This window comes from Rhipicephalus microplus, chromosome X (genome assembly GCF_043290135.1).
Source record: "Rhipicephalus microplus isolate Deutch F79 chromosome X, USDA_Rmic, whole genome shotgun sequence".
Taxonomy (NCBI): domain Eukaryota; kingdom Metazoa; phylum Arthropoda; class Arachnida; order Ixodida; family Ixodidae; genus Rhipicephalus; species Rhipicephalus microplus.
The window spans coordinates 252904861-252924665 of record NC_134710.1 but is presented as its reverse complement, the minus strand read 5'-3'; the positions used below and the strand labels follow the sequence as shown (position 1 = coordinate 252924665).

The window sequence follows — 19805 nt, the reverse complement described above, 5'->3', positions numbered from 1 at the left end:
CGTATGCCGGCCCGGTCAACGTGTACAGAATTCATCACAATGAAATCGCGAGCTTGAACGCCTGGAAGGACGGCAGGAGTAGTGTTCGTAAAGAATGAAGAAAATGCATGGTGAAGGGTGATACAAACGTTCTCACTGGAAATTACTTCGTCCGTGTCAGTGGTTAGTTCAATCTGTTTCCTATCGCCCCCATTAACGACCTGCCAAAATTTGTGGAGATTGTTTTGCAGAATTAACGGTAGCGTTTGCTGAAGAAAGGACTCCTTTGCCGCGGATAAAGCACGCCCGTATTCATCGGCTACCTTTTTGTAAACCTCCCATCTTTCAGATAAATTAGAACGCTTGGCTTGGCGGTAAACGCGCTTCTTTTTATTGGACAGGCGTTTCAATGTTGGCGTGAACCACGGTGATTGACTGTTACATGCGATTTCGCGTAGTGGTATGTACTTGTTAATGAGTTCGGCAACTTTATTTTTAAACAGCATCCAGTTATCGTTGACAGATCTTTGGTTGAAGTCTTCTAGAAAAACGGAGGTGAAATGTTCAAGTTCGGTAATAATGGTTCCATAATCAGCTCTACTGTAGTCCCTGAATCGCTTTTTACTTTTTTGTTTACGGGGCGATGCGCAGGGGAGGTTGAAAACGATTGCTTCGTGATCACTGAGGCCTGGCAAAACAGAAAGCGATTGCACGAGATCGGGGTGAGAAGTCAGAACTAAGTCTAAAGTTGAAGCACTTGAATGTGTAATGCGAGTTGGGCACATAACCAGCTGCGTTAAATTGAATTGCGCGCATGTGTTAAGGAAGCAGGCGCTTTCAGAGGAGCCAGAGCCAGGCGATAAATGGGAGTTGTTCCACGAAATATCAGGAAAGTTAAAATCACCTAGGATTAAAATTGGTGTGGCAGGGAACCTCACGTGCAAGTCACTTAAGACGTCATGAAAATCATTGGAAAAACCAGATGGCGCATTCGGAGGGCGATAACAGGCACAAACAATGACATCTTTGTGACTTATGCGGATTCGAACGCACACCAATTCAAGGGAACATACAATGGGAATTTTAAAAGACATGAATTCCTCTGAAACAGCGATCAAGACACCGCCACCAGAACGCGAGCCACGGTCACACCTAAAAAAGGAAAATTTTTTGTCGCACTGCAGGATCTCACGGTTTTCAACTTTTGACGACAGCCAGGTTTCGGTCAAAACTATCACATCAGAAAGGCACGTGTTTACTAACGAAGACAAGGCATCACGCTTGTTGATAACACTTCTGATATTACAAAGCAAAAAACAACAGTCAGGGTTAGAGGTATTACAACTTGTGTTAGCATCTAGCTACAGTGGAGAAGATGGACCTCTGATGACAGGATCATCGCGATTAGGAAGATTTGAGGGGTCAAGCGAGTCCGTTTCTATTTCGCACACGCGATCTGAAGATGCGCAGTAGGTGCATATTTTATTGCCAATGACCACTTTATTGTATTTAAGAGAAAATTTGTGACCAGTCGACTTGGCGAAGTCGATTAGTTTTTTCCGGGTGGCGCGTGTAGCCTTGCAGAAATCCTCACAGATTGATGTATTTGTGTCACGAAACTTAGACTTCTGAGACAAAACACTATCTTTAGTTTTGGAAGAGGTGAAACGTGCTATCACGGGCCTAGTTTTATGCCGCGAAAACGTTCCTAGCCTGTGAGCACGCACGATAGCATCGTCAGGTAGCTGCAAGTTTAACGTAGAGGTAAGAATCTATCGGACCTTTTCTTCAGAATCGGCCCAAGTTTCTGACGCTGAATCTTCGATTCCGTAGAAAATCAGGTTCTCACGACGAGACCTATCCTCGAACTTATCCAGACGCGCTCGGAGCGAAGCCTGTTCACTTCGAACGGCGGTGGCTATCATTTCCTGCACGTGAGAGCCGTCTAGAAATTCTTCAAACGAATCGACTCGTTTTTCTAGATCAGTTAGCCGAGTGGTCAAATCTAACACTTTGGACTCAAGTAACTTTTGGTTTTCTTTCACTTCGTCTATGGATTTAATGAGGGTGTCATGCTGTTGTTCAAGGCGTTTTGTTAAATCTTGAATAGCCAGAAGAACGTCACTGCTCTTGTTAAATCTTGAATAGCCAGAAGAACGTCACTGCTCTGTTTGCTAGGGTCTTGTTCCGGGGGACCAGGGTTGAGCTCGACGTCTCCGCTGACCAACAACATTTTAGCAACAAAAACACACTCCACAACGGTGCAGGCAAGAACACTTGGGCATGGGAACAGCAGCAGAAAGGTTGTTTGAGCGTTTAGAAAAAAGGGGAGGGGCGGGACCAACCTGAACAAAAAGACAAAGGGAGTTGTCAGCCGCCGGCATCACTGCTGCGATCCAATGCCCACTGAAGGGCGAAGGGTTCCGCCAGCCGTTTATATGGTCCGTCTGCCTTGATGACGATGTCACAGTGGCTTCTTCTGCGTAGTAGGGTTTCAATGTTGCGTAAGGCGGCCAACCATGGTCGACGCAAGGTGACGAGTCAAACAAGGGACATGCGTCGATCTCGGGAGGCAGTCGCAGTCGATCCGCGCAGGCAGCAGGGCACGTTCCAAGGATTGCAGCCAGCTGAACAAAAACACAAAGGGGGTTGTCAGCCGCCGGCATCACTGCTGCGATCCAATGCCCACTGAAGGGCGAAGGGTTCCGCCAGCCGGTTATATGGTCCTCTGCCTTGATGACGATGTCACACTGGCTTCTTCTGCGTAGTAGGGTTTCAATGTTGCATAAGGCGGCCAATCATGGTCGACGCAAGGTGACGAGTCAAACAACCCTTCTTTAGCTTCGTGTTATAGGCCTATTGCACTTACAAGCTGTTTGTGCAAAGTCTTCGAAAAAATGATAAACTGCCCACTTGTACATTTTCTTGAAACGAACAATTTGCTCGACCTATTTCAGTGCGGATTTCGAGAAAGTAGATCCACCACAGACCACCTTGTTCGTATCGAGGCACAGATCAGAGACGCCTTCGTCCATAAACAATATTTTCTCTCTGTGTTCCTCGATATCGAAAAGGCTTATGATACAACATGGTGTTTTGGAATTCTAAGAGACCTGTCCCACCTTGGCGTGCGCGGAAGAATGTTTCACATAATCAAAAGTTACCTGTCGAACCGGACATTCCGTGTCCGAGTGGGCACGGTTCTTTCCCAAACATTTGTCCAGGAAACAGGCGTGCCACAAGGTGGTGTACTTAGCTGCACACTTTTTCTCATAAAAAATGAATTCCTTGCGCTTGACCATTCCTCGCAATATGTTTTATTGTACATATGTCGATGACGTCCAGCTTGGCTTTAGGTCTCTCAATCTGGCAATGTGTGAGCGGCAGGTTCAGTTAAGTTTAAACAAGGTCTCCAAATGGGCAGAGGAAAATGGATTCCGACTGAACCCACAAAAAAGCACGTGTGTCTTGTTCTCCCGAAAGAGAGGCATGCACTTAGAACCCGACATTGAACTGAACGGTCAACGTTTGTCTGTTAATGCGGAGCATAAATTCTTAGGATTAATATTGGACAACAAGTTGACCTTCGTACCGCACATCAAGTATTTAAAAACAAAATGTTTAAAAGCCATGAATGTTTTAAAAGTGTTGTCACGTACTACGTGGGGTAGTGACAGGCAATGTCTCATGAACCTGTATAGAAGCCTCATTCGCACCCGCTTAGATTATGGGGCCGTTGTTTATCAGTCTGCGACTCAAAGTGCTTTGAAGATGCTGGACCCCGTGCACCATTTGGGCATCCGCCTTTCTACGGGTGCTTTTCGCACCAGTCCCGTGGAAAGCCTTTATGTTGAGTCAAATGAGTGGTCGCTTCATTTGCAGAGAACTTACATGTCCCTTGTTTATTTCCTTAAGGTGAAAGCAGATAAGAAGCACCCCTCATACTCTACTAATAATGATTTGTCGAGCTCCATTCTATTTCAAAACAGGCCTTTGATGAGGCAGCCCTTTTCAATTCGCCTGAAGGGTCTAGCTGAGGAAACTGGAATGTCGCTCGAACACAGTTTAATGGCTCCTGTAGCATACCCGCCACCGTGGCAGTGGCAGACTATTGACAGCGATGTGTCTTTTCTAGAAGTTACAAAACATGCGCCTATTGCCCATATTCGAACATACTTCCTGGAACTTCAACTCAAATACACACGTCCTGAGTTCTTCACAGATGCCTCCAAGTCTAACTCCTCTGTGTCCTACGCTGCTGTCGGCCCATCCTTTTCGGATGCTGGCGCTCTACATCCAGGCACAAGTATCTTCACAGCGGAAGCTTATGCGATACTTGTGGCGGCTAAACACATCAAGCAATTACAAATACAAAAAGTGGTAATTTATACAGACTCCCTCAGTGTGGTAACGGCTCTGCACACTTTTAAAAAACAAAAAAACCCAGTCCTTGTCTCACTTTACTCCATTTTATGCACACTCTACACACTCAAACAACATGTTGTAGTGTGCTGGGTGCCAGGGCACCGTGAGATCGAAGGCAATGTGAGGGAGGATCAGCTCGCTGCATCCGTCCCCAAAAGCACTGCCCCTACACCCATATCAATCCCGGCCCTTGATCTTAAGCCGTCTCTCAAACGAAACCTCAGGGACTACTGGCAGAGCATGTGGGATACACACACAAAAAACAAACTACACATTATTAAGCCACACCTTGGTCATTGGCTGCCCATATCGAAATTGCGTCATACAGAGGTAATACTAAGGAGACTCAGGATAGGACACACATACACGACACACACATCTTTTGTCCAGTGGCGATCCACCATTGTGTGACAGATGTGGTGAAGCATTAACAGTCCTTCACATGTTAATCCAATGCAAACACTTAGAAACTCTAAGAAAACAACTTTTTCCATTACCCTACCGACAACATATACCTTTACACCCTGTAATGTTCGTTGGTAGGGAACCGCTTTTTAGTCATAAATCATTGTTAGCGTTTTTAAAAGAAATTCATAATTTTCATATCATGTACCCGGGCATTCCGTAGCACGACCTCTCCAGAGAGGTTTTTGCTGCGGTGGCTACACAGGAAAGCACTTGCCTCACGGCCCTTGGACGCAAGGGTATGAACGAGTGAGGTACTTGTGCTAATGCCATACATGTCCACCATCGTTTTTCATTATCACCAACTTTTGTCACCTATTCACACCACACACACCTTTCACGGCATGGTCATGATTTTATTACTTGTATGTTTTTACCTGCCTTACTGCAAGGAATTTTATGGCCCTTATACAGCCGCTAATCACAATCATTGTCCACATTCCTTGTCCCATGAATGGGCGCTCTTTGGTCATTAAATGGCCCTTGTGCCAAAAACACCATATATCATCATCATCATCATCAAAGGTTAAACGAATATATTGCCTTCGCATTAACTTGTCATCTTTTAAAATTTAAAAGCTTCTTATACTGACTTATGTGCTTTAAGTATAGTACATTTTAGAATGTGACTTATTTTTCAGGCTAATACCGCGCGAAAATGGTTAATTTTTATATGTCTCTGAAAAACAGCGCTTGCCTGTTTGAAAAGTACTCCAGCATGCATTGCAGCTTATCAAATTTCGCACAATGAAATTCTCTTTCAAAAACTCTATGTTGTAGAGCAACAAAACTATTTTGGAATGAATAAAAATGTGAAAAGTGTGTAACTTTTGGTTGCCAGCTGCTAAATAATACAATATATATGCAAAAATATCTAAAACAGAAAATTCAGTATATACATTTTGAAAGTAAATAGCCCAGTAACAGTATAAAAAATAATAAATGTTGTACAAAGTTTCTCAGTCTACATAGACAACGAAATTCGGAACAGAGGTGCTGCTTCCTTGCTTGTCTTGTGCCGTGCGGTGAACGATTGCTTGGTTTTTCGCGAGATACAAGTGAACTCGTACACCTTTTCTTAGTAATTTTTAGTTTTTTTTTCTGTGTTATAAGTCAGCACGTGTTCCAATATAGATGGGTGCCTGTATTGTGAATAATCCCTCTATAAATCATACGTCGATTGAACTTGGCTATTTTGTCTAATGTCTTGTTTTTCCATGAGCCACTTTACTCTGCATAGGTTGGTGTACTAATATATGCATCCGAACATATTTTTTTAACATTTTTGCACATCGTATTAAAAAGAAAAACGATATTGCAAGCAGTTCTAAAACGCCTCAAGCTGCTCCGTAGTTAGGGCTATAATGTGCTCCGGTTGCCTCCTTGTCGTGAGGAGATACTGTGCGGCCGATTCCAATGCACTGCGCCCTAGCTATGTTAGGACCCCGCACGTAACCAGAGTAGCTGTAAGATTGTGCACAAAAGTCAGCAGCTGCGCATTTGGAAACGGAGGAGACAACTTGAGGCCATAAACAAGACAAACCCATGAATGGCTGTGGATGTCAGGCTGACACGAAACACCGTAGATATAAATCTTAAAGCTGAGGTATTGTGAACCTCGGCCTCTGAGCTCATTCTCCTCATCCGATTCAGCTACAGTTGCAAAACAGTTGAGAATGGCGCATGTATTTTGCAGCAGAGGCATGTTCCCGTGCATCCGAGACGATGCCATAGGACCGACTAGTGACACTAGATGCAGCCGTGTGTCTGATATAATCAAACAAGCGAAACCAAGGCTGCTGAAAACTGGCTGGGACGGCCACTTTCACACTTTATACCTGCGGCTGACTTTCGTAAATACTTTTTTGATGAATAAATTTTACCTAACTCATAGCATTAGCTTTCTATTGAATAGCTGACAGAAATTTCTGGTAACTATTACTGCTCAGTGCTGTGAGATTGTGAAGCTGGCACATTAATTTGATATTTGACTTGTAAAGATTTTTTTATTACAGAACTTTGATGTTAAAGTAGCAAAATCACAAGGGGTACGCACTTCTGTCAACTTTGCTAGCCAAGTGCATTTTCTCAACGACACACACACATTGGTTTGCGCAAACATTTGTCAAACATCACCATGTAGCCGAAATGGGCTGATTCAAATTGATTCTGAAAGTTGAGTGGCTTGACTAACCACTAGAAAGTGCTGGGTACACGCGAAAGGATTTAGACGAGCAAAAATTGACAATACAAAACATCGATCATCGGTGATCAATTTGAATAGGTTGTGTAACGAAAGGGTTAATGCTTAAAAATAGACATGTATTGTACACAACAGCGAACTGTTCTGTGCATTAAGCTGCCTTCGTATGTTGGATATGTTGGTACTTGGCCTGAGATGCTTTTGTGCTCAGCTGTCATTTAAAGGAATTTCAATGGATGCATCACTAGCATGCATGTCTAAACCTGAACCATGTTGTTCATGATGGGGGCACTTTTGCAGAAGCTGTTCAACCTCAACTACCAGGATGCACGGAAGCAGCTGGGTAGTTTTGGACTTGTGAGCCATGCACACACAATAAAGAATTGTGATCTCTCAGGTGGCCAGAAAGCACGAGTGGCCTTGGCCGAGTTATGTCTCCGAGCACCAGATGTGCTGATTTTGGTGAGCCAGAGCGTTTTCTTTTTTTGTGTTCGTCATTTTTCGATAAAAAGAGCGGTTTCTTTCAAGAAGGTGGTTTATCGTAATGTTTACCTCACATGGCAAAATAGTTTAAGCAAAATGTTAGATTGGGCTAGTTCGTTTCACTTTAAGTATGATTGTGATGAAGAAACCCGACACAAGAGTGCAGTAGCGCTTCGTGTGTGTTCCTTTTACATGCTTGTGTCCCGTCCCCTTAGGCTTCTTACCATCATGCTTAGTGCAAAGTGCATGTATTTAAAACTATTGCAGTATTGCTAAATCCCTGTTTTTGTAAATATAGTTGCTGCACGTACACACACGTGCACACACACACAGGATGTTTCAAGAAATTTGTTCAATGTTCTTAAAAAATCAGAAAAAGGCATTATTTGCTCGCTGTTTTCACAGTTGCTTTTTTTGCTAGCAGCATATATCTTAAGTTGGTTAGTGATATCATTTGGGACAGTAATTAGGAAAGCTAATAAATAATTAACTTTTTATTTGTGAAGTTGGACAGTCAAGTCAAATGGCATAATTGAAGTCCTTCATGTCAAGAGCCTATGGCCGCTTTGAGATGTCAGAAAAGCAGCCTCTAGTGATAACTGCTAATTAATTGAATTTTCTCTAATTATGCGGTGAAATCAAAACAAGAAATAGCACCACTGCAATGACGGAGCATTGATGCAGGACTGCAAAGCTGCGCTAAAACTAATAAATTCATCAAAATTGCACCAAAATGCCCGACTAGCCTCAAAATTTTTTCAGCTGCCCTAATTTGAGCGATAAATGGAGGCACCTTTGGCCACTTGTAATTTGTGTGATCAATCAATTCAAGCGGACAAACCCCAATCCCAAACCACGGTGTAAGGTAGTTGCTTATTAGGCAAGACATGATGGAACAGATGAAGTTGCAACGTTGCTTGCCCGTCGGTTGGCTGACTGCAGTGGACATCTACTGGGGGGGACGGTGCAACTACAAGACAAAAATGTGTTGGCGTAGCTAGCAACATTTCACAGGAGGCATGAATTTCTTAGTCAGAAAACGCAGGCATGGCATGTTAGGAACCATTAGGAACTAAAGCTGGAACCATACAAACTCGCAGTGCATCGAATTTGTACGCTTCTAGCATTAGTTCATGCCATGACCATGTTGTGACAGCAATGCTACATGCGATTGATATCCGGTGCCGTCGCCAGGCCAACAGGCATATCTGGTCAAACGGGCCTTGCAAGTGAGCCGAGAAGTTGTGCCCTAAGCTTAACCCGTCATTAAAAGAAAAAAAAAAACGGGGAAGGGCTGCTAATGGTTCGAAAATTTCTTGGTCTTGTTCTAACCCGTGCAGAAACAGCGCTTAAGCCGCATTCGCCGCAGTACATGGGTGGCCTGCGGAAAAGCGTTTTAAGATTATAGTAGTAGTCTCTAGACATACCACAGTTTGTTCAAAACTGTTGCGTGTATACGCCACATAATTGTGAGTACTAATAGAATCGCTGATGTCTAAAAAAGTTACTGGCAAAATTATTTGGAGTATTGTATGACATTTCTGCAGTTGTAAAAAAAATGAAAACTGTGTGCCAGTTCTTTCTTTTTTTTCAGTTTTACGAATCTCATGGTCGCAATTTTGGAAGATCCATATATGAATCCTCAGACTCTGTCAAAAATTTGACAGGCGTGGCAAATTCGAATGTGGGCCTCATCATTGTTCGCTGAGTGCGGTGATTGAAGAAAATACTACCACTACTTTTGTTAAAATAGCAGCACTCATATTCACTCTGCATGATTCAGGGAATGTTGAATGGCTTGTACATATATTTTTTTCTCTAAACTTAAGCCTTCTTTCTCAAACCTTTCCAAGTTTGGTCTTTCGTGATAAAAATTGAATGTTTTTTCCCCTGCAACTTGCTCCAAATTTGGATTTTGTTCCTCCAAGAGTAATATTTTGCTGCTCCGAAAAGCGCTGCAGATTCTATTTCGGCTGTTGCACCACTGTTATATCAACCATCAACTGATTTCGTTGTGTTGATGCGCTGCACTCACAATCACAGCATGCACGACGCACATGTGTTGATAAATGGGAAAGAACTGCACCTCTTTAACCACTGTTTTAAACAGGGACGTTATTATAGTCGTCTGCTTGTTGCGCTCATTCGTCCTTTGGTTTCGGTTTTGCTGCAGAATTCAGGAGAATCCGCCTTTTCCACGATGCCATGCCGCATGTGCCCTTCTCTAGTGGAAACGTCGCGTAACAACTCCTGGTCTTGGAGGCCTTCATTTTAGCAGTGCTAGTTCTTGCAGCCCAGACCAAAACCTCCCAAAACACCAGAGGGCAGCACAGAAAAATGAAAAAGGCAGATTTCATTAACTTGTAGTTATTACTAGAGGCTGATTTTCTGAAATCTCAAAGCGGCATTATCTCCGTCATGAACTTGTTAACAGCGTAACAATAGAAACAAAGGACAGTGAAGGAGCAACAGAGAAAAGAAACGACGGTGCTGACTCACAACTTTTATTTATTGGAAAAAAGGTGAAACATTATATGTGTGTGTGTGTGCGTGTGTGTGTGTGTGCGCGTGTGTGTGTGTGTGTGTGTGTGTGTGTGTGTGTGTGTGTACTGGTAGCTTACATTACGACATGTGCATAGCAAGAGTCGTGATGTAAGCTGCCAGTACCTGTAAATATATGTTTCACCTTTTTTCCAACAAAGAACAGTTGTGAGTCAGTGCAGTCTTTTCTCTTCTGCTCCTTCCCTGTCCTGTGTTTCTAGTGTTGTGCTGTTAACAAGTTCACGATGGATGCAAACCAACTGGTCCAACTTACCATCTTGCGGCAATGTGTTTTGCGCATCAAGGACTTTAATTCTCACGTTTGTCTTAACTGCCTATCTTCATCATTTATAAAGTTAATTAATTTAGCTTTTTTAATTACTGTTCCAAATTATGATTTCAACTCTCTTAAGGGGAGATGCTATTCAGAGACACATTTTTTTTTCATATTCAGTCTAGAGCTCGGTGTAAGAATAGTTTAGGTGAGAGAACGCCACCGCTCTTCGCTTCGCGACAAAGCTCTGCTTCTCAAACCCCTCAGCAGATGGCGCTAGCAACTAATGCCCCGCCGGCGCAGCAGAGCCGGTAGAGCTTGGAGCTACCCTAGCTCAAGCTCGGTAAGTAAGAAGTCAGTTTGGCCTAGCTATGGCACCGAATGCAGCTTTTATGAAGCAGATCGTTTATTAATATATATTCTTTGACCTTTCTGCCTTAAAAATTTTATGATTGAATTCATTAAGCATGCAGCATTCAGGTTTATGTAGCAAAGTCGTAACAGCGCGTCTGTGGCGATATCCCGGTTGTCTGGCCGATATTTGCGGGGGTGACGGGAAGTTTCTTTAAAACCGCCTATTACGTCAAGAAATCTGCGCAATATTTACATCTTCGTCACAGTCGTAGGCAGTCAAGAGTACATGCTGAGTTTCTTTTCCGCCGCTCGCGAGGGCCTTATTATGCGATAACATTAGCGCTGGCAGTAAGCGCGCAAGAAGTTTAGGGGATGAAAGTAACCCACATAGAATGCTAGCTACATCTTGGCCGAAAAATTGGCTAATGAGTTGTGATATCCCATTCAACACTTTTGCTCTTTGTAACTTCTCATGTATATACATCTTAGGATTCGTTATGACTTCTTCCTATACTTCATAACATGGACACACATTTGCGTGGGTGAGAATCCTAAATTTTATTTATTTGGATTAGATCAGCAGTACATTTTTAAATGAAACACCTTACATACAAACACAAAACAAAGGGTACATCACTGTACACCATGATCACAGTATACATAAGCATTATTGCACACACATTACACATTTCTTTTCTCCTAAATCAATTATACAAGTTTCGACAATTTGCGCAAGTCTTGGTTCTTTTTTACATGTTTATTCTTTAGCTGCCTACAGTATTGCCGCATGCGTAGGCACACATAATAGTGCAATGGCTTGGCAAGAACTTCTTTGTGAGCAGCACATGGAAATGTGAAGTTGAAATTTTCTAGCACTGCATCTGTCGTGCGATCATATACATCTCTCTCACCAGCATGTTTTGCGAAGTGCTCCTCAACATTTTTAAACAGAAGAAGTAGATGCAGATTCGGATGTGTGAGCCCCCCTCTGGTTTTGCAATTTACTAAGTCGGCTTCTGGTAGCTTTAAAATACCTTCTGCCCAACCAGGGCCTCCTTAGAAATTGTACAGTAAGTTTGAGTGGCAAGCTTTCGCTACACGAATCCAGTGACATAATATACAATGCAGTTCACGGCGGCCGCATCAGAATAATCATGCTGAAACACTTCATCGCACTCCCACGTTTCCTCACTGATGAGGCCATTTAGTTTCTCCTTGAGGTCATGCATTTTATCTGTGCGCTGGAAAGGTGCAGACTGGAACACTTCTCTGAAATCACTCAGGGCGAGAAAAGCAGATTGGTTTTTCTCAGAAAAAACACAGTTACCAAACTTTTGTGGCTTGAGCAAAGAATACAAGGAAAGCATGCAATAAAGCTGCAAAAATGTCGGAATTGTTGGATGCTCATTTTGGCCACCTGCTTGTCTTATAATACCAAAAAAGCATTCCAAAGGATCCTGGTTCCTTTTGGCTGACAGGACATACTTGAACTCGCACTCTTTCAGAAGAAATGCTGACAATTCCTGAACAGACCTAAGTGTAACACGCAGGCCTTCAGCAGCAGCAGTAGACTGCATTAAAAAAAGATCTTTGTGAATGTCACCCCTCACTACTTCCTGCTCCCAGCTATCAAGCCACCTAGATGCTGACTCTAGAACATGGAAGTCTTTGCATTCAAGAGTGAGGCTTTCTGCAGCAAAGCAACAATTGAGGGCATCAAAAAGATCATTCATTAGGAGCGTAAACTCCACAGTTGATTCCACATTCTCAAGCCGTGGTGTGCCTCTCTGTGCATAGAAAGAAATGCCCTTAGCAACAGAGTTGCTAAAAATTTGTGTGGTCAACTTCACTCGCATTTTGAGCATATGTGATGGATTAACATGTGAGTAAGTCAACTTTGGACACCCCCTAAGCTCCGCTGCGTTTTTCGTGTCAGCAACAAAAAGTGCATCATAGCATGACCACTTCACAATTTTCTCATTTACTTTCAATATTTTCTTATCATAAAGATGATTTCTAATACACTTGAACAAGTTAGGGGTATCTGCCACAGCATACACCTTTCTGGATGGATCTAGGGGATGCTCGAAAGCATTTACGACATGTCCTAGAGCACCGCTTACCCCAAGTTGCTTCTACATGGCCCTATTGGTAGATGCATTGTCACAGACCACACCATCAACATAAACTCCTGCCTGCTCTAAATGCACAATGCACTGAAGCAACAGCTGTGCAAGGAGTGTACCCTTAGTTGCACCTTTTGATGCAAATACTGCTGCTGGTTGTAAATGGCTGTCAGCAAAAGGGGCAAAAGCAAACACTAGACCATGGTCAGCCAGCTCATTGCTTTGTCCACCTTGGTCTCCATAGTCAACAAGACCAGCATGTCATGTTCTTCGTATTTACAGTCATCTCTTTCCTGACCTGTATCTCATCTAGAATAACCATCCCTCTGCTTTGAAAGGGCATCTTCTTTGCCAATTTAATCTTGAAAGCTTTAAAAAAAGCTTTCGGTAAAAAAGGTTTAAAGAAAGCTTTTTGCTGCTGGTCCCGCCTGTGCTCTCAGAGGCAGCTGCATCGCAAGCATGCCGTCTCGACTGTTTTCGAGGACTCTATATCTTCTTAGACAAGTAACTAGGCGCTCCTTTGAAAATAGATGGCACGGCGTCCTTTGAAAGTCCTGCTCTTCTGCTGCCAGACATCAGAATGGGGCCATTAATTTCTGCAGACCACGCTTTCAAAATAAAATGCGGGGTGAAATGTTTTTCGCACACACGGTCTGCCCGTTGAAGGGCGGTCCTTGCGAGGGATCGCCCGCCTCCATGCTTCAAGCCTGGCTTGATCTTGCGGTGGCATTAAAAGCGAAAACTTTTCTTTGCACGACCTTTAGCGTGTGTTGCAGTAGGGTACAAAGCACTTCCCCGTCGCGAAGCACACTAGTACACTGAACAACGAAGGACGTCGAAGTGCCAACTTACGCGAGCACGTTCAGAAAAACAAGCAACGACATGTCCAGCGTGGAGTGAAGGGACAGCAAGAATGCGGCGGGAGAGCAAGCGGCGGCGGTGGGTGGCTAGTTTAGTGCGCCCTCTCTGGAGAGGTTTTCTAACCAGAACAGCATGCGCCTCTTTCCACGTAGCTTCCCCTATGCGCCGTTCTCTCACCTAAACTATTCTTACACCGTGCCCTAGAGCAATGAAACTTGAGCTGTTTATGGAACGTTTTATGCTGATTTTAAATATATAATTAGTTTTCTTGGAAGTTGCATACTTTTAGCTCTGAAACATGACAAAGTGAAAACCTTAATCCTTTTGCCCCCTCTTTTCATCCCCAAACTTCAGTAATTTTTTACCATTCGTAGTTCATAATGTTTCAAATAAAGTGTAGAATGTAAATAACTAATTAGAAAGCACATAAAATATGTAATAGGTGTGAAAAATAATAGACATAAAAATTACATATTTCACCTATCCTAATGAAGGTTTACATATGATCCTTTATAATACAATAAAATATTGAAATTAAAACTAGATAGTCGTATTTGTCATATTTTAGAAAAAATTTGGGCGAAATTTTATGCAGATCCGAGCACTACAAGTGTCCGAAAAAGGAGGGGCACATTGAAAAAAAAAATGGCGAAGTTTGTGTTTTGAGAAAATTGTGTTTTAAAGTTAAAATTGAGTTTTTATTTCTGAAAGATATCATTAAATCTGATGAAATTTGACAACCAAAAAGAACAATCTTTCTTGTAGTGGCCACTGCGACTAAAATACGCCAGAACCATAAATTTGTCCCTCTCGGCTTTTTCGAGCCGAATCCTCACAGACATTTTGCTCACAGGCTGGGCCATGAAACACTTGTCAAACTTCCGCTCCATCTGGCAGAACCATGTGCCAACTGCAAGCTAGGAAGAAGTTCGACAGGACTGCGAAATCCAAACTAAGTCCAGTGTCATGCCATTTTGTGGCCATGTTTGTGCCACGAACCGTCGTACATAATGGCAGTATCGTCCCTGCTAAGTTCTCTCACTGCGAGCTCTTTCGACCTCACAAGATTGGTGCTGACGTCATCCATTTCCGCATCACAAAGCTTTACGGCTGACGGATGTGAATGACTCTTGATGCATTGGCTTTTGCAAGCCAACAACTGCTGCAAATCGGACCAGCTGCTTGTAACCCATTCCTACAGAGCATGCCACACAACGGCTTTCACGTGTGGCTTTTTTTATTCATAACGGAGATATACACGAGAAAAGCATTGTTCAGCTGCGCTGCACAAGACATGGACCCCGCAAATAGGCTTCACAGCACATACAGGTGCGCAGCGGCCAATGGTGGTCCCCGATCCGTATCACTTGATAAGCCAGTCGCAGCGCTCGAGAAACGTGCAGAAGCGTGCTTCTTTTTATTATTTCTTGCGCTGCGTCAGCGAGGGAAACTGTTGTTGTTTGAAGGTGAGGCTCGGCTCTTCGGCTCATGCGATCAACAGTAGCGAGCGGTGGTGCATTATCGGCGGCAAGGTGCTCAAAAACTGCACTTTTTGGGCCTCTTAACAGGCACCTTGTGCTCTTTAGATGCAATAATAAAGCATTTCCAGTTAAGTCTCCACCTGTATTTTTTTTCATAACAGTAGAGGAATTTTTTTATTTTTTAATTTTTTTTTATTTTTAAAATTTTTGTTTTCGCTTGTTTTGGTAAACAGGTGAAAATAAAAAATTTGTACTTTTGAAGAAAACTCGCGTTTTTCAACCCGCATCTCCCCTTAAGAGTCCTGCTGCTACAGAAAAAGCAGCTGTGAAGACAGCAATCAAGTAGCGTTTTTTGCTGATTTTTAAACAATACTTGGCATACATATTACTTGACATACCCTGCGTATGTATATATATATATATATATATATATATATATATATATATATATATTAAGGACACACTCATACATTTAAAGGTGAACATATTCAACAGAGATGTACATACAAACATACACACATGCATGTGTGTGTGTGCACACACACACCTCTAAAATAATGTTTAATCTCGGTGTTCCTAATCAGTCTTACTCTCATCTCAGGGAGCTTGAAGACATAAATTATTAGTTCTAACTTTCAGGAACTAAAAGAGAAAAATAATATAATTGTAGGATGATAGCATGTTTAAATAATTGAGCCCTATTTTACCTGCTGCAGGGTCTAGTAGTTGTGGTGCTCGACTGCTGACCCAAAAGTTGCTGGATCGAATCCCAGCAGAGGTAGCCCGATTTCAAAGGAGGTAAAATGCGAGAGGCTCATGTGCAATATAAATCTAGGTGCACAGTTTACAAAACTCCAGGTGGTTGAAATTGCTTGATCCTTTCACTGCTGTGCACCTCATAATCATATTACAAGTTGTGGGACCTAAAACACCAATAATTCATATTAAAAGTCAAGTTTTTAAGAATGTATTCTGGGACTTTGGGGCTCAGTTTTATAGACATTTTGGCATGGAATGACCCATATTTTTGTGATGTGTGTTCTGCTGAGCACACATAGTTTTTTACACTCTGAAAATTTTCCTGCAATACCACTACAAATATTTGGTAACTGTGTATGATACAGCTATACTCTTTTATAAGAGACATGCGCTAGCGAGCAATTCTCGTCTTTTATATCAGGTATCTCTTATAAACAGAGTACCATCTATGCACTTTCGTATCAACCCCTATTTTAATGTAAGCACTCTAGTGTCTCTTATACCCTATTTTCTGTTACATTAATTTCTCTTATAAAGGTGTTCAACTGTAACTCTGCTTAACTGCTACAGTTAATATATTGTGACATGTAATGCTTATTTATTGTGTGTTGCAAATTTTTCTTGTCAGGATGAGCCCACAAATAACCTGGACATTGAGTCAATTGATGCCTTGGCAGAGGCCATCGGGGAATATGAAGGAGGTAAGCTTCTCTCATTGTCGTTGTTCGTGTTCCTGCAAAAGCACATAGGTTCAAGTCTAAATTTTGCCTATCTTTGCTTGTTGTTTTAGGTGTCATCATTGTGAGCCACGATGAGCGCCTCATACGTGAAACAAATTGCCAACTGTGGGTGATTGAGCACAAGGGAATTGAAGAAATTGATGGAGACTTTGAAGATTATCGCAAAGAACTTCTGGAGTCTTTAGGAGAGACTGTTAATAACCCAAGTATAGCTGCACGCCAAGCCATGGAGTAATAAATTTTGCCTCTTTATTTGCAGCATACTAAGGCAACAGCTGTCTACTTATGGTACTTATTGACTCAATTTATGATATACGACTCGCATGTCGATGAGCTCACACCGTGATGCATGTGAAATTTCACGTCTTCTCGATTGGTCTTTAAGGGCTAGCATGGTGTATGCCTGCTAGGTCGTGTAATTAAAGTTTGTTCAGTTCCTTTCTACCCAATCATGAGTTTAATCAGTTACTGCAAAAATAAAAGTAGAATGGTTACTTGTGGGTTCAAACTTTTTATTCAATATTGGTGTGATTTGCTTCTGATAATCATAACAGGAGGCTTGTTTGATGTTTCAAATACTTCCTCTTCGGTTCTAATGTTTTGGCTGCATAGCTTTATAAAATGCAGTGATAGTTTAGAAGCTTGTACCATGGTGATGCAGCATCAAAATATATGCTGCTCAGCTGCACACATTGTTGTGCACCTTTGATGACTGAAAACTGAGTTGGCAAGAATTTATGGTTAGAAAAGGCAGCTGTTCTAAATTTGGACAGAAAGAAGACTGTATCATACTGTGTAAAAAGAAGGGAAGCAAAAAACTTTGCCAATTCCATAAATTATGGCACTCCACCTTAGGTGAAGCTTCTAATAGTTCCAATCATTTGTATTGCACACTGTGTAATGTTGAGCTGTCATATTCATGCTGGAACCGGGGAATCGTGCCCAAAATTTTAGTAGTTTTCTAAGGGACATAGGTTTCAATGAAATCAACTGGCTATGTTTTCCTGCATATTTCTATCATTCTTATGCAAAATTGTAGGTTTGGGAAATGCACATTTCTGACAAATTATGTAAGTCACCCTAAACCTGAATCATATTGTATAAAAAGAAGGGAAGCAAAAAATTTTGCCAATTTTATAAATTATGGCACTCCACCTTAGGTGAAGCTTCTACAGTCGACTCTCGTTAATAGGAAGTTCATGGGGACCGCGAAAAACTTCGAATTAAGCGAAATTCCAATTAACCACAATGAACGAAAAATACATTTATTTCAAAGCAGTTTATGAGAAAAAATCTGCGATTGCCGTTTGCTTCTGTTTGCTGAATCTTGCAGCAAAAAGCAAGTCCTGCAAACTGTATATGTGCCCGAATGCTTCTGTTGCTCTCAGCAGTGAAAACTGCTGCGCGAGGGCAAGGCCTGCGGCTACATCAGCAGCCCGTGGTAGTGGCTCACTTGCGGCGTCGTTGTCGTCAACCTCAGTTTAGTAACTAGGCTCGCTGGGCCGAACCATCTCCATGATCTCAGCGTTTGACAGTGCACCGCACGTTTCTACCGAACTGTCAGTGGCAATGTACTACTCAAAAGGGACGTCGCCGAGAGCTGGCAGGAGACCATCAACGTCAAGCTCACTTGTCTTTTTCCCCCACTGTACAAGACGCGTCATCATCTGCACCACTTGGTGCCATAGTAAATGCATGTGGAGCTTCGTCGCATGTGGAAACGCTGAGTCTGCACACAACCGTAACGAGATCAACAATGAGGCCCGGAACCAGAACCGCCGGAGCAGCCACTTCGTGATCTGGGGCGCTGCATGCAACTGCGATGCCATCAGCTGACGTTTTGAGCTGCGGCGCTGTGGTCAACTGCAATGCCCTTGGGTGCCGGTCGCACACACATTGTTGTTTAGCACTTCGAACACAGGAAATTTAACAAATACGATTTCCTCCGGCAATTCGATTGAAAATAAATTCGAATTAACCGAAATTTTAGACCTCTACTTCCAATTACCGAGAATTTCTTCCTGTTGAACTGCATGCAAAACTGACGGGACCCCAACTTTACTTCCAATTAACCGATAATTCTGATTAAGCGACTTCGAATTATCGGGAGTCGACTGTAATAGTTCCAATCATTTGTATTGCACACTGTGTAATGTTGAGCTGTCATATTCATGCTGGAACCGGGGAATCGTGCCCAAAATTTTAGTAGTTTTCTAAGGGACATAGGTTTCAAGGAAATCAACTGGCTATGTTTTCCTGCATATTTCGATCATTCTCATGCAAAATAGTAGGTTTGAGAAATGCACATTTCTGACAAATTATGTAAGTTACCCTAAACCACCCATTTGACTTCCCACTACAGTCAAACCTCGTTAGTGCATACCTGCTTTAAGCGTACTAACAGTTAAAATGTAGTTGTGACAAATCCCCAAATAAAGTCTCATAGAGACTAATGCATTCGCAAACCACTTAAGCCGTAGTGGTTGGCTTATACCTACCAGTAAGTGCGTTTTAACTGCATACCGTGATAACATTTTGTGCCACAAAATTTTACTGCACCGCTGAACTTGCAGATGCTGCAATGTGCCATGAACGGTTTTTTGTCAAGTTAAGTGCGAAGATCGGCCGATAAGTTATTCGAACTTCCGCGTGATTGCTGCGATGAGTTTGCTAGTAATTATTGACGAAAAAATTAAGGCGAGGTGGCGACCACTGACAAATGCGCAGGTATGACTTGTCGTGGGAAAAAAGCCTTATTTCAGTAAGCATCCCCGGTTATCTGCTAGTGCACACGTGTGGCGTAGCGTCACATCAGGCCTACTGCACACCTTTTGTAGGGGACTACCTGAACGCCCTGGGCCGCCGATCGCTGCCTTCTCATTTTTCGGGACCGTGGTCAAGTGGGTACCACTTTACAGAAAGGCAAGCAGCTCGCTGTCGCAGAGTTTAGCGTTGCGGGCCGTGGGCACCAAGAAACCTTGCTGTATTAAACACGCGCACCGTACAGTAAGCGTAGCGCTGTCGTTATCATGCTTGATGCTTTTATTTAACGACTGCCAGGACTGCTAGAGCATTGCAGAGAGCGCATTGCTTGCGGAAAGCTCTTCATCGCCA

The 19805-nt window shown here is 42.6% G+C and overlaps 1 protein-coding gene across 1 annotated transcript in view; it reads left to right on the top strand.

Annotated features, from left to right (window-relative positions):
- LOC119161593 (ATP-binding cassette sub-family F member 1) overlaps nt 1-16954 on the top strand; it is a 120903-nt gene extending 103949 nt beyond the window's left edge. Inside the window, exons 16-18 of the mRNA XM_037414140.2 lie at nt 7373-7534; nt 16580-16652; nt 16742-16954. Coding sequence (XP_037270037.1) covers nt 7373-7534; nt 16580-16652; nt 16742-16926 — 420 coding nt within the window. The 3' untranslated portion in view covers nt 16927-16954. The remainder of the gene's footprint in view (nt 1-7372; nt 7535-16579; nt 16653-16741) is intronic.
- Nucleotides 16955-19805: the final 2851 nt, after the last annotated feature.